The sequence below is a fragment of the Giraffa tippelskirchi genome, chromosome 1, assembly GCF_054371585.1.
Source record: "Giraffa tippelskirchi isolate mGirTip1 chromosome 1, T2T-mGirTip1v1.2.pri, whole genome shotgun sequence".
Classification (NCBI taxonomy): Eukaryota; Metazoa; Chordata; class Mammalia; order Artiodactyla; family Giraffidae; genus Giraffa; species Giraffa tippelskirchi.
In genome coordinates, this window is record NC_137275.1 from 102,321,544 (window position 1) to 102,334,583 (window position 13,040).

The 13,040-nt window shown below is 45.8% G+C and overlaps 1 protein-coding gene across 11 annotated transcripts in view; it reads right to left on the reverse strand.

Annotated features, from left to right (window-relative positions):
• Window positions 1–2,670: 2,670 nt before the first annotated feature.
• LOC145505508 (liprin-alpha-1-like) overlaps window positions 2,671–13,040 on the reverse strand; it is a 36,460-nt gene continuing 26,090 nt past the window's right edge. For 3 of the 11 annotated variants that reach the window (XM_081487892.1, XM_081487900.1, XM_081487909.1), the window contains exons 3-10: window positions 9,420–9,595; window positions 9,233–9,330; window positions 8,648–8,759; window positions 7,580–7,830; window positions 7,106–7,131; window positions 6,473–6,530; window positions 5,212–5,278; window positions 2,671–3,332 (exon numbers count right to left, since the gene is read on the reverse strand). In XM_081487892.1, coding sequence (XP_081344018.1) covers window positions 7,797–7,830; window positions 8,648–8,759; window positions 9,233–9,330; window positions 9,420–9,484 — 309 coding nt within the window. In that variant the 5' untranslated portion in view covers window positions 9,485–9,595 and the 3' untranslated portion in view covers window positions 2,671–3,332; window positions 5,212–5,278; window positions 6,473–6,530; window positions 7,106–7,131; window positions 7,580–7,796. Of the gene's footprint in view, window positions 3,333–5,211; window positions 5,279–6,472; window positions 6,531–7,105; window positions 7,281–7,579; window positions 7,831–8,647; window positions 8,760–9,232; window positions 9,331–9,419; window positions 9,623–13,040 lie in introns of all 11 variants that reach the window. The other 8 variants (XM_081487921.1, XM_081487931.1, XM_081487938.1 and 5 more) reach the window with 5 other exon arrangements.

The window sequence follows — 13,040 nt, forward strand, 5'->3', positions numbered from 1 at the left end:
GCTCTTGTCAGAGCCAGTCTGCACCTCCAGGGAGCCCAGCAGGCCCAGATAGGACTCAGAGACACCACAGAGGGGAGGCTGTGCAGGAGCCCAGCCAGGCTGGAGCCTCTCTCCCAGGGGAAGAGCAGGGAGGAGGGGCTGAATTCCAGTCCCCCAGGAATCTGGAACCCGGAAATCTTGAGTCAGAGCAGGAGGCACACCCATGCAGGATGAGCCTGAGGCATAAAGGGGAGAAGGAAGGAGTGGGTCACACAGCAAGAACACACACCCTTGTACCCTTCACTCAGAACTGCTCTAGAGAACCAGAGGATAGGGAAAAAACACACACACACACCTCTTTTTATATAAAATTACATATTTAATTTGGTCACAAAGTTATAAAATTGCATATTTACATTAAATTGCAAAATTTTTATGTAACTGCCATTTAATTTGGTCACAAATTCATCAAATTGCTTATTTATATAAAATTATAAAATGTTTATATAACATTGCATATTTAATTTGGCCACAAATTCTTTAAAGTGCATATTTATAGAAAATTGCAAATATTGTATATAACATTGAATATTCAATTTGGTTCAAAATCATAAAATTTCACATTTACATAAAATTATAAAATTTGTATATGACATTGCATATTTAATTTGGTCACAAATTCATTACTGAGGAGAAACCTGAACAGGCATCCAGTCTCAAGTAAAACTTTAAATTGTCACATTTGCATTGGCCTAAAGCAATAATGCTTCCCGGATGGCTCAGCAGGCAAAGAACTCGCCTGCAATGCAGGAGACACAGGGCACATGGGTTGGATCCCTGGATCGGGAAGATCCCCTGGAGTAGCAAATCGCAACTCACTCCAGTATTCTTGCCTGAAGAATCCCATGGACAGAGGAGTCTGGTGGGCTCTAGTCCACGGGGTCGCAGAGTCGGACACGACTGAGCAACTAAGCACCCACAGGAAAGCAACAAAGGATTCAAGTTTCACGTTTCTTGAAGGTTCTCATTAGTAAAACACACAATAAACACATATACAAATGAATATACATGACAAATACTGACAAGGCTGATACTTTAGATGGGCACTCAAGGAAGTCTTCTGAGAAAGGGACAAGTGACCTGACACTTGACTGACCATTTATTTTTTTAAACTGTTTTACAAATGCATATGCTTTTTGTAATATATAGGTGTCAGTTTCAAGTGAATAAGTTTATCTTATTTATTTTAGCCATGCAGACTCTTCATTGCAGCACACAGGCTTCTCTAGTTGTGATGTGCAGGCTCTACAGCACATGGGCTCAGTAGTTGCAGAGCACATGCTTAGTTGTGGTATGTGGGATCTCAGTTCCCCAACCAGAGATTGAACCCAGGCTCCTTGCATTGCGAGTGCAGAGTCTTAACCACTGGACAACCAGGGAAGTCCCAAGAATTCATTTCTATCTCCTTCTGGGGATGAAGGCAGAGTGTCCTGCACAGAAGGAACGGCAAAGACAGGAAACACCTGACTTCCAGGAAAGGGAGGGACATCAGGGCCAGAGGGATGTAGCACCAAGACCACAGGGGTCGGCCCTTCTAAAAACACAAGTGAACTCCACATACTGTATCCATTTGTACCTAAATTTTAGGCAATTCCAGTTTTGACCACACCAGCCACATCAACCTTAGGAAAGACAACGTACAAGCCTTGAGATGGACTAGACCAACACCCCCCACCCCGAGAATTGCTTCTGCCATTAAATTATCCTGCGGTGATTGGAATACTATGGAGAAAGGTTTAGCAGGAATAAAAAAAAAAAAGACAAAACCCTAATATAGCAGGCATTTTATGTGAGTTCTCACAGTATTTAAGAATCAGCATTTCTGTCTTTTCTGCAGAAGATCAAAACTTATAGAGGGGCTGAGATCCTTAATTAGCCAATTCAAACACAAAAAGGCAATTCTGAGCTCAGAGCACCAGTATCAAGGGGGGCCCATCTAGTGCTGAGCAAGCCAACACTGAACATAACCCAGGAGCCCGTCCATTCTTCCTCCCAGAAACCATGGCAGATCCCTGTCCTTTCTTCCTTGAGCCCAGATGGAATGAAGGTCACTGATAAGACCAGACGTGACACAGAAACTATGACACTCATATCTAACCCACATCCCACCCTAACCTCCCAGATGAGCAGGAGGAAGCCTGGGGAATAACAGCCCAGTTCATGGACACCAGACACAGTGCTGCATGGGTGTGCCACTCCTCCTCCCTCTGCTCACTTGTTAACATCTCCCTATAAAAAATACAAATATTCACACAACTATAAAGTTGATATGTTGAAAGCCTGGACCCTATAGAAGCCGCCAGGCAATCCCAACGGGGTCAAATTCCCCCAGCAGGGGGCTTGCTCTCCTTTATTGTTGTTGTTGTTGTTGTTTTGTAGGTTTTTGTTTCTTGGTTTGCTTTTGCCTCATGGCTTGTGGGATCTTACTTCCTGACCAGGGATTGAACTCAGGGCTCTCAGCGCAGACTCCTAACCACTGAACAGCCAGGGAATGCCCTCCGTTTGTATTTCTAATTGCTTTGGATTGCCAGCACACAACCAGGTAGCCCACATAAACAACCTAGAAATTATGTTTCCAAAACATTTTTCTACACATAGAAATATATGCACAAACATAAAAGTACAAAGACATACAAGATGTTTGCACTTTAATGATGTATATTACAAGCACTGCCTACAGTGCAGGAGACCCAGGTTCCATCCCTGGGTAGGGAAGATCCCCTGGAGAAGGAAACGGCAACCCACTCCAGCATTCTTGCCTGGAGAAACCCCAAGGACAGAGGAGCCTGGTGGGCTACAGTCCATGGGGTCGCAAAGAGCTGGACATGACTCAGTGACGAACACTTTCATTATAAGTTACATCATTGAATGCATACATACTAACATGAATGACAAATTTCAAACAAATACAAATAAAAAGTAGAAGTCTATTAGGATAAAGAAGTGTCCTGAACTGAAAGATTGAGGTACTCAAACACTCAGGGCACAACAGAGCCTGCCTCACTTTCTTCATAAACATGTTAATACTTTCCTAAGTTCAGCAGGCGCTCTTGAATTGTCTCTTTTGTCAATCTTTGCCCCAGCATTTCCAAGGCATCCAGCAGGGTGTTGACTGAGATCCCCTGTCCCTTCTTGGTTACTGGCAGCATTTCATACAAGGCATCTGGAGAGACCCAGGCCTATTCTCTGGCCACAAGGATCTCATTTCATGTGAGGCCCAACTGCCTCAGGAGCGAATCACAGAAGTCACAAGGAAAAGATAGCTGCAAAGTCACTGAAGAACAGCTTCAGGCCTAGGTTGGGGGAAAGTTACAGAGACAGAGTTGGAACGGGCTTTCACAAAGGCAGAGAACCCTCAAGTCAGGCCTAGACTTCAGGGTGGGAACCTGAGGAGCTCCCCCTGCTGCTAAACCTGCTGCTCTGCACCCCTGACCTGCTTCCCAGCAGCAGAGAAACAAGCCACACCAGCATGGAGCATTGGGCTTCGCTGGCACCCAGGGCAGTGGGGGGCAGTCCAGGTCAGCAGAGAGTCCTGCCCTAAGCAGGGGATGAGGGCCCATCTGGAAGGGGAGACTGCCGTCACAGAGGGAGAAGGCATCTATGATAGGAGACAGACGGTGGGACACTGTGGTGGAACAGAGCTCAGCGTAGGGCAGCTGCCTTTCTCAGGAGGGTGAGGTCCCCTGGCTGCCACGTCTGCACTGGGGACAAAGCAAAGGCCTGGAGGCAGGAAGGTCTCCGGCCTCACACCCCGCTCGGCCTCACTGCCGGACACTGGTAGAGCTGGATGGGGACAGACTCTGAGCAAGAATTTAACCATAAAATGGAGCAAACACCACCTGCCTCATGGACTGTGCTGCGGATTCAATGCTGTGTGTGTGAAATGCTGTGCACACCACCATCCACAGTACATAAGGAGGGCACCCAACACAAGTTTATATTCTCTAACAGCCACACCGAAAACATGAAAAATAACAAGTAATACTAGTTTTCATAAAATACGGTACTAAAAGCATTCTAAAAATTTTCATTTCAATATGTAATATAGATAGCTAATGGGAAGTTGCTTTATAACACAGAGAGCTCAATTCGGTGCTCTGTGGGAGGTGGGATGGGGGCGTTGGAAGGAGGCTCAAGAGGGAGGGGATATATGTATACCTATGGCTGATTCATGTTGCTGTACAGCAGAAACCAGCACAACACTGTGGAACACTTATCCTCCAATTAAAAGTAAGTTAAAAATTTTTTTCACTGCAACATGTAGTGTTAGTCACTCAGTTGTGTGTCTGACTCTTTGAGACTTCATGGACTGTAGCCCGCCAGGCTCCTCTGTCCATGAGATTCTCCAGGCAAGAGTAATGGTTGCCATTCCCTTCTCCAGGGGATCTTCCCAACCCAGGGACTGAACTCTGTTCTCTTGCATTACAGGCAAATTCTTTACCATCTGAGCCACCAGGGAAGCCCCTCAACATGTAATCAATATAAAAAAAAAACAACAAACCTGTTAACAAGACATATTACAGTCCTTTTTTCTACCAACACCTTGAGCTACAATATCGAGTTATATATTACAGCTCATCAGATTTAGCCACAATTCAGGTGCTCCACGGGGCTTCCCAAGAGGCGCCAGTGGTAAAGAACCTGCTTGCTAATGCAGGAGATGTAAGAGATGTGGGTTCGATCCCTGGGTTGGAATGATACCTAGAGGAGGGCATGGTAACCCACTCCAGTATTCTTGCCTGGAGAATCCCATGGACTGAGCAGCCTGGCAGGCTACAGTCCATGGGGTTGCAAAGAGTTGGACATGATTCAAGCCACTGAGCACGCATGGACAGGTGCTCCACAGCCTCCCTGGGCCAGTGGGTGCCTGCTGGACAGCACAACCTCTCAGAGGTCTCAGGTTGGGTCAACCTGGCTCTGAGCAACCAGGGAGGGGAGAGGATGGTGGAGGAGGGAAGGACAGGGAGGTGTCAGGGGCCACTGGTAGAGGACAGAGGGGTGCAGGGTGGGAAAAAGAGGAGGGGGCAGGGAGGGAATTCGAGGCCTGATGGTCCAGGGACAAGCCGTCCCCTCTCTGAGTTGCCTTAACAGCTACGGGGACAGAAATTAGGACACTAATTCTGTCGCTCCTCCCTCCACTCCTGATCCACTGCCCAGGAAAAAAACACTCACTTTCAGTGGTGTCTGTTGGAACCAGCAGCCATCTTCTCCTCCGAGATCCTTCAGGGGCTGCTGGTTTCTGTAAAACACAATGGAGAGCAGCCTTGGTCTTCATCGAGGATCCTAGATTACAGAACTGAGCCTAGTAAACATTGTTCTGAAATTCTGGCAGATGCAGCCATAAGCAAAACAAAACCAATGCAGGATCTTTGAAGGGAGTGGACAAAAGAGTCGTTATTGGATATATGGTTGTATTCTTATCAAACTCGAATGGTTCAACACTAATACCTAAATGTGAATGTATGGATGGATGAATGTTAAAAATTATAACAGGCAATAAATTCTATAATGAATTATGAGTTGGATAAACTCATAAGGTTACAGAACACTGTAATACAAAGATACAGCCTCAACAAGAAATGAGAAATTGACCAAAGAAAAACACACATGGAGTTGAGGGATTATAAAACTCTTAACTTAAAATGCTAACTCTTTTCATAAGAAAAATATAGAACGTCTGAAAGATCTCAATTCCTCCTAGATTCATTTATAAATTAAGGCAATACTCAAAACCCTCAAAACTATTGAAATGATAGGACCCAAAACTGTAGATGTCTCTATGTGTGTGTGTGTGTATATATATATGTATACATATATTATATATATATATATATATATATCTTTAGTCACTCAGTCATATCTGATTCTTTGCGACCCCGTGGACTGTAGCCTGCTGGCTCCTCTGTCCATGGGGATTCTCCAGGCAAGAATACTGGAGTGGGTTGCCATGCCCTACACACACACATATACATAATGAAAATACTTGTATATGTTGACAAAGAAATTTTACTTCAAGTAGATTCAGCTTAATAATACTTTTGAAATAAATGTGAAATTCCTACTATGATGAGGAATGGCTTAAAACGGTGTAACAATCACACAGACAAATATTATGTAGCTCTGACTCCATCACTGGGTCAGCCATGGGAGGAGTGATCACCCTTCGGCTGCCCTGTTCTAGACCAGGGATGTGGTGAGAACAAGACAGAGGATCAACAGCATCAGAGCTGCCAGTGGACCAGAACAGGGCTTGGGCTCCCTTCCCCTCCATGCCCTGGTCTCTCTCCAGAGCAGGGAGTGGGGCTCCCTTCCCTCCATGCCCTGGTCTCCCTCCATCACCACCTCCCCAGAGGAGAGGAGACCTGACCAGCATTGCCTTTCCCTGTCTCTACCACAGTCCGAGCAAGCAGAAGGGCCAGAGCCCCACACTCACCAACAGACAGACTGCTTGCTTCATCTTGGGACTGGGCGTTGTCTTCTGTCAGCTTTTCCTGCCAAGGGACCAGAAGGGAAAGTGAATCTCCATTGGTCAGCGTATTGTTGTGGGCATGGTCCAGAGTCCCAGACCCTCTTGGGGGACACATAAGCACCAGAAAAGGGCCTTGAGAAAGCAAGGCGCTGACCCAGGAGTCACAAACCCACAAACCCCTACAGTATCTGGGGGGACACAGTGGGTTCTGCCTTCCCACCTACTCCTGTGCTGTGCCCCCCAAGGGGGCATAGACTCAGCACATCTGGGCTCTGCTGACGGCACCCAGGCTCTGGTGTGATGCTAAGGGGATTTGAGCACCCCTGCCTGACACCCCCCATGCCTCCGGGTCCAGGGTTACAGAGTGAGGGTGTCTCAAACAGTAAGGACAGGGCCAGCGCTGCCAACCGGCCTTAGGACAGCTCTCAACAGGCCCGTCTCCCTCCTACATTCAGCCTAGAGCCCCCAGGCCAGTTGAGAGAGTCAGGGACAACAGTAGAGGACAAACCGGGAACCATGTCCACCCTGGGCTTTGTTGTGGGGGGAAAGCAGTGACTGAGGGCCTGATGCCGCCAGATGCTGGAGAAACAGACTCACCTTGTGGCAACACTCACTCAAGCGACCTAGAAGAGAAGAGACATCCGCTGAGTGGTGGGGACAGCCCTCTTGCCACACCTCCTTCCCTAGGGACAGGGTGCAGGCTGGGGGCTCAGACACTGAACAGAGCCCCGGGCCTGTGACGGCAAGCGGGACATTCCGAGTCTGGAGAACCCTCAGGGAGGAGAAGAGAAGGGAGAAAAGGAAGTAAAATGAAACTCGTGGAAAATCTCTGTGTAGCGCTCCTGAACCACCTTCTTCTCCTGCCTCCTCCCACCAGACTCGGCCAGGGGGAAGAGGGGACCGTCAGCTGAGTTGGGGGGACCGATGTGATCACGGTTTGGTAGGACCTGGTGAGGTGGGAGAAGGAGGGGTTTCCTGGGGAACAAGATCAGAGACAAGCCAGGAGGAACAGGAGGATTGGGGAGATGGAGGAGGGAGCCAGCACCTCCTCCTTCCCTTCTAGAACCTCACCTTTAAAGTACCAGCATACAGCACATCCGATTAGGATTAGGACAGTGATGACTCCAAGTCCAGTTACCATTTTCATCACCAGTGAAGTGCATGAGGAGGGAGAGGGAGTGATGGGTAGTCTCTGGCTCACGGCTGCTCGCTCTCCAGGAACCAGGACCTCCCCATGGGCCAGGGTACTTGATTCTTGGTCCACACACTTGATGTTGCTCCAGGGCGTTCAGTCCATGACCATGACCTTCCCATCCGGGCACCTGGGTACAGACACAGGGGGACTCATCAGGGACAGCTAGCTGGATGAGGAGAAAGAGGGGGCAGCCTCCTGTCCTGGGTCCCCTGACAAGACTGGAGGCGGGACAGGCTCCTGCTGTCTGCAGGGCAGGGTCCCCTCACTCCCCCTCACTGAGCGGGAGAAGGATCCAGGATTGTGTATTGTGGCCTCCGGGCTCCTGCTGAGCGTTCAGAGCTGTCCTTCAAAAGCTGGGCTTCCTCTGCAAGGCCCGCCCTGGCCTCCCTGGGCTGCTCAGGAAGCTCTGTGAGGGGGGCCTCATCCAGGTCAAGGGTCAGAAGGGTATGGGCACAAGTTTGACTCATCTTCCAGTCAAACTTAAAATACGAGGCCCTCTCATCCACCTGTTGACTCTTCCTACCAATCTCAGCCAACACTGGAGCATCAGAGGACAGTGAATTACTATTGGCCCCCGAGCACCCCAGTAGGAAAGATTCAGGTGCTACTGGCGAGCAAGGGCTGGGTGTGAGGCCTGGCGAGTTGGCTCCGGTTTTATAGGAACCTTGAAGGAGCACACACGTGGCCTCATGATGACTTCTGTCTGCTGTCAGCACTTCGGTCTTTCTAGGCCCCTCCTGAGGAGACGTGGGAAGGGGCCACTGGGAAAGCCGTGCAGGACAAACGGGGGTGGTGGGGAGCGCTGCTGCAGGCTCAGGAGACCCCACAGGCACAGGGGAGTTCTGAGAGGTGGGAGGGGCTTCACAGAAGCAGGAGAGAGACAGGGGTACAAGGAAACTGGGGTCTCCTGTGGGTTGGAAGCCCCCTAGGCTCCTGTGTCTCACCCGGTGCTGCATTTGTGACAGAATTCAGGTGCATCTTCTCCACAGAAAGTGCCAGGTTTGCATTGACACTCAGTGTCCTTGGTGGAGGTGCAGCGGTTTTTCTCTTCTTCTCCTAGAGACCAAAGATAAGGTTTTGCTGTTTGTTGCTGTTTCAATGAAAGAATTAGTGTTTTTCATGGGTGTTTGGAACTTCCCTGGTGGCTCAGGCGGTAAAGCATCTGCCTAGAAGGCGGGAGACCCGGGTTCGATCCCTGGGTCGGGAAGATCCCCTGGAGAAGGAAATGGCAACCCACTCCAGTACTCTTGCCTAAAAAATCCCATGGACAGAGGATCCTGGTAGGCTACAGTTCATGGGGTCGCAAAGAGTCGGACACGACTGAGCTCACCCATGTGAACCCCAGGACAGAGCACAGGTTCTCTGGCCACAGAGGACGACCTCAAAAACAGTCCTTTCCGTCCCTCCCTCTTCTGTAATGATGCGAGGTGTGTTTTCTCCAAGGAAAGCATTTCCTGAATTTTTCTTTCAAATAGGAAATCACTGAGGCTGCTTATACACTGGGAAGCAAGAAATAGGACTGTACTAGCCTTTCAGGTCATTCTGGCTTTCTTCTCTTTTCCTTTCCAGTCCTTTTCGGTCATAGTTCAACCTTTGCAGGCACACAATTCCACACTGGAAACTGTTTCTGTTTCCAAGAGAAAAAGAAAAAATTTAGACCTTGCCACAGGCAAACATCTCTCAGCAGGCTAGTGAGAACTTCTTGCACTGACTGACCTGTGAAAACTATCAACCATTTTCAGTTGCCCACGAAGGACTTTCTTGGTCAAGTGGTCCAGCATCCGCGCGTGCACAAGGCACTCCGTGAAATAGCTACGGTTCTGCGGGAGGCCCAGACTGGGCAGCCACTTGTTGCCGATCCACTCATGTTTCACGTTCCTGTACGCGAGGATCTGCATTCAATAGTAGAGGATGGTTAACTGAGGAAAAAATGGAGGAGACAATGGCAACCCACTCCAGTACTCTTGCCTGGAAAATCTCATGGACGGAGGAGCCTGGTAGGCTACAGTCCATGGGGTCGTGAAGAGTCAGACATGACTGAGCGACTTCACTTTCACTTTTCACTTGCATGCATTGGAGAAGGAAATGGCAACCCACTCCAGTGTTCTTGTCTGGAGAATCCCAGGGACGGGGGGGCCTGGTGGGCTGCCGTATATGGGGTCGCACAGAGTCGGACACGACTGAAGCGACTTAGCAGCAGCAGCAGCAATTGAGGAAAAAAACCCATGGAAGCAGTCACAAGGGCCATTTACATTATCTTGAAAATGGATTTTCAAACAATTACATAATCTCAAAGGCTAAGCCAAAGACAACAGTATTGATCATAACTTCAAAATTACTTGATCTTTTCTTTGCTACCTTTTAAATTTGCTGGCAAAATTTTATACAAAGAAATTATACCATTAAAAGTCTATGACTCATCTGTGGCAATAAATTTAACCTATCTACCAAACCATAATAAAACTGTAACTGACTACACATTACTTCTCTGAAATAGCTTTTGTACATAATAATATGTCAACAAAGAATGGCACGACTCATCAACAAGTTTGAAGGATCAACCTAACTCTACTCACTAAAAATATCTCTGGCTAGCTTTGATTTTAGTTTCAACGCTTTGTTTTCTAAATTTCTTTAGCAAAACATCTGCTAATTTCAAAGTCACTTAAGTGTATTAAAAAATAGGTTTAAAAAGAAGAGATAAGGAAAACAACAACGAAATAGACTGAAAGAAGAAATAGACACACCCACAGTTACAGTCAGGGACCTCAGTCTTCCTCTCCGTGACTCAATAACTGATTGAACAAGGAAGCCAAAACAGACAACCAACCAAGGTCAGTAAGGATGTTGAAGCCTTTAAACAATTCTCCAGGCAAGAGCACTGGAGTGGGTTGCCAAGCCCTCCTCCCAGGGATCTTCGCAACCCAAGGATCAAACCCAGGTCTCCGGCATTACAGGCAGATTCTTTACCATCTGAGCTACCAGAGAACCCCCTTAAACAGCACTATCAACCAACTTGATCTAACTGACATTTGATAGAACACTCTATCCAACAAGCAGTACGATAAAACTCTTCTCAAGGGGATATGGGACATTCTTCAAAAGACAGACAAATCTCAGCATACTTAAAGTGACTCAAATCATACAAAGCATGTTTTCTGATCTCAACAGAATTAAATTAGAAATTAAAAAACCCCTGATATCCAGGAATCTCCCAAACATCAGGAAATTAGCAAATTTCTAAAGAATTCATCTGTCAAAGAAGAAATCACAAATGAAACGGGAAATATTTTGAAGTGAATAAAAGTGAATATACAATATACTAAAAAGCTACGGGACATAGCTAAATCAGTACCTGGAGGGAAACTGACAGTATTAAATACTTACACAAATGAAGAAAGATTTTGAATCGATCCTCTAAGACTCTATCTTAAACAACTTATAAAAGAACAAATGAAATCCACAGCAAGCAGAAAGAAGAAAATGAAAGAGTAAAAATCAATGAAACAGAGACCAGAAAAACAAAATGAAATGAAAAAAATAAAATTAGGTTCTTCAAAATATCAGTCAAATTGACTAAGCAGAGTGACGAAGAAAAAAGAGAAGACATAAACTACCAATATCAAGAATCAAAGAGGGAACATCAGTACAGATCCTATAGACACTGAAAGGAAAGGGTAAACTGTGAACAACTTTAGGCAACTTAGATAAAACACCCTACTTTGTTGAAAGACACAACCTATGAAAGCCACTCAGTAAGAAACAGATAACCCGAATCTATTAAAACTCAAATCCGTAGTTAGAAATCTTACCCACCCATACACCCACACGCACAAAATCTCTACCCTAAATGGCCTTACTAGTGAATCCTAACAAACAGTTACGAAGAAAATCCTGGCTATACACAAACTATTCCAAAATAGTGAAGAAAGAAACACCTAACTCATTCTGAGGCCAGAATTCTCTTGATACCCAAACCAGACAAACATATTTCAAGAATATCAATATCCCTCAGAGACACAGATGCAAAATTCCTTAATGACACATCAGGAAATCAGTAATCAATTCAAAGTACAAGGTATCATGACAAATAGGGTTTATCCCAAGAACATAAGTTTGGGCCAACATTTGAAGAAATCAGTGAAATTCATCATATCAATGGGCTGAAAATAAAAACCACAGTCTCACCTCAAAAGATAGAGAAAGGCATCTGACAATATTTATCATTGATATATGGAAATCTTAGCCATCTAGGAACGGAAGAAAACTGCCCCAACCTCATAAACGGCACCTACAAAAAATGTAGAGCTGACATCATATGGTGGTTCTCCTGAAGATCAGGAACCAAGCAAGGATGTCTGCTCTCTTGGCTTTTATTCAACTCTGTACTGGAACTCCTAGCCAGTGTAACAAGACAAGAAAAAAGAAATCGAAATCATATGAACTGAAAAAACAATATAACTGTACTTGCTGACGACCTGATGATTAACGTGGAAAATGAATCAACAAAAGAGGTACACACATGAAAGTGAGTTCAGCAACGTTGCAGTATACAAGGTCAACATATAAAAATGCACTGTATTTCAACATACTAAACTAGACCAGAAATTGACATTTTAAAGAATACCCTTTATTATAATGTCATCAAAACCTATGAACTCCTCAGGGATAAATCTAATGGAATAAGTGCAAGATCTGCACAATGAAAATAAACACATGACATGTACATACATACACACCAAAGAAGGCACTTGATGTTCTTCCGTCCAAAGACTAAGGTATGTTCTGAGGAATTATGTACGTTATGGAATCCTTGGAAAGGATTATCTACAAAGTACACAAGTAGATCGTCGAGACTAATACCGGAAAAAAAGCAACCAACTGAAAAATGAGCAGAAGATCTGAACAAATTTCTCCAAAGAAAACAGGAAGAAGGCCACCAAACACATGAAAAGATGCTCCACATCGCTCATTATTCAGGAAATGCTAATCAAAACTACATGAGGTATAACCTCACATCAGTCAGAATGGCCATCATCAACAATTCTACACATGATAATCGCTGGACAGGACATGGAAGAAAGGGAACCCTCTTGCAATGTTGGTAGACATGTCAATGGATACAGCCACTATGGAGAAGGAACGTAGGTTTCTTGAAAAAGTAGGAATAAAACTACAATATGACACAACAATCCCCTACTGGCCATACACCCTGAGAAAACCATAACTCTAAAAAGACATATGTACCCAATGTCCATTGCAGCACTATTTAACATAGGCAGGGCATGGAAGCAACCTAATGTCTCTCAAGAGAACAATGGAAAAAGAAGTTGTGGA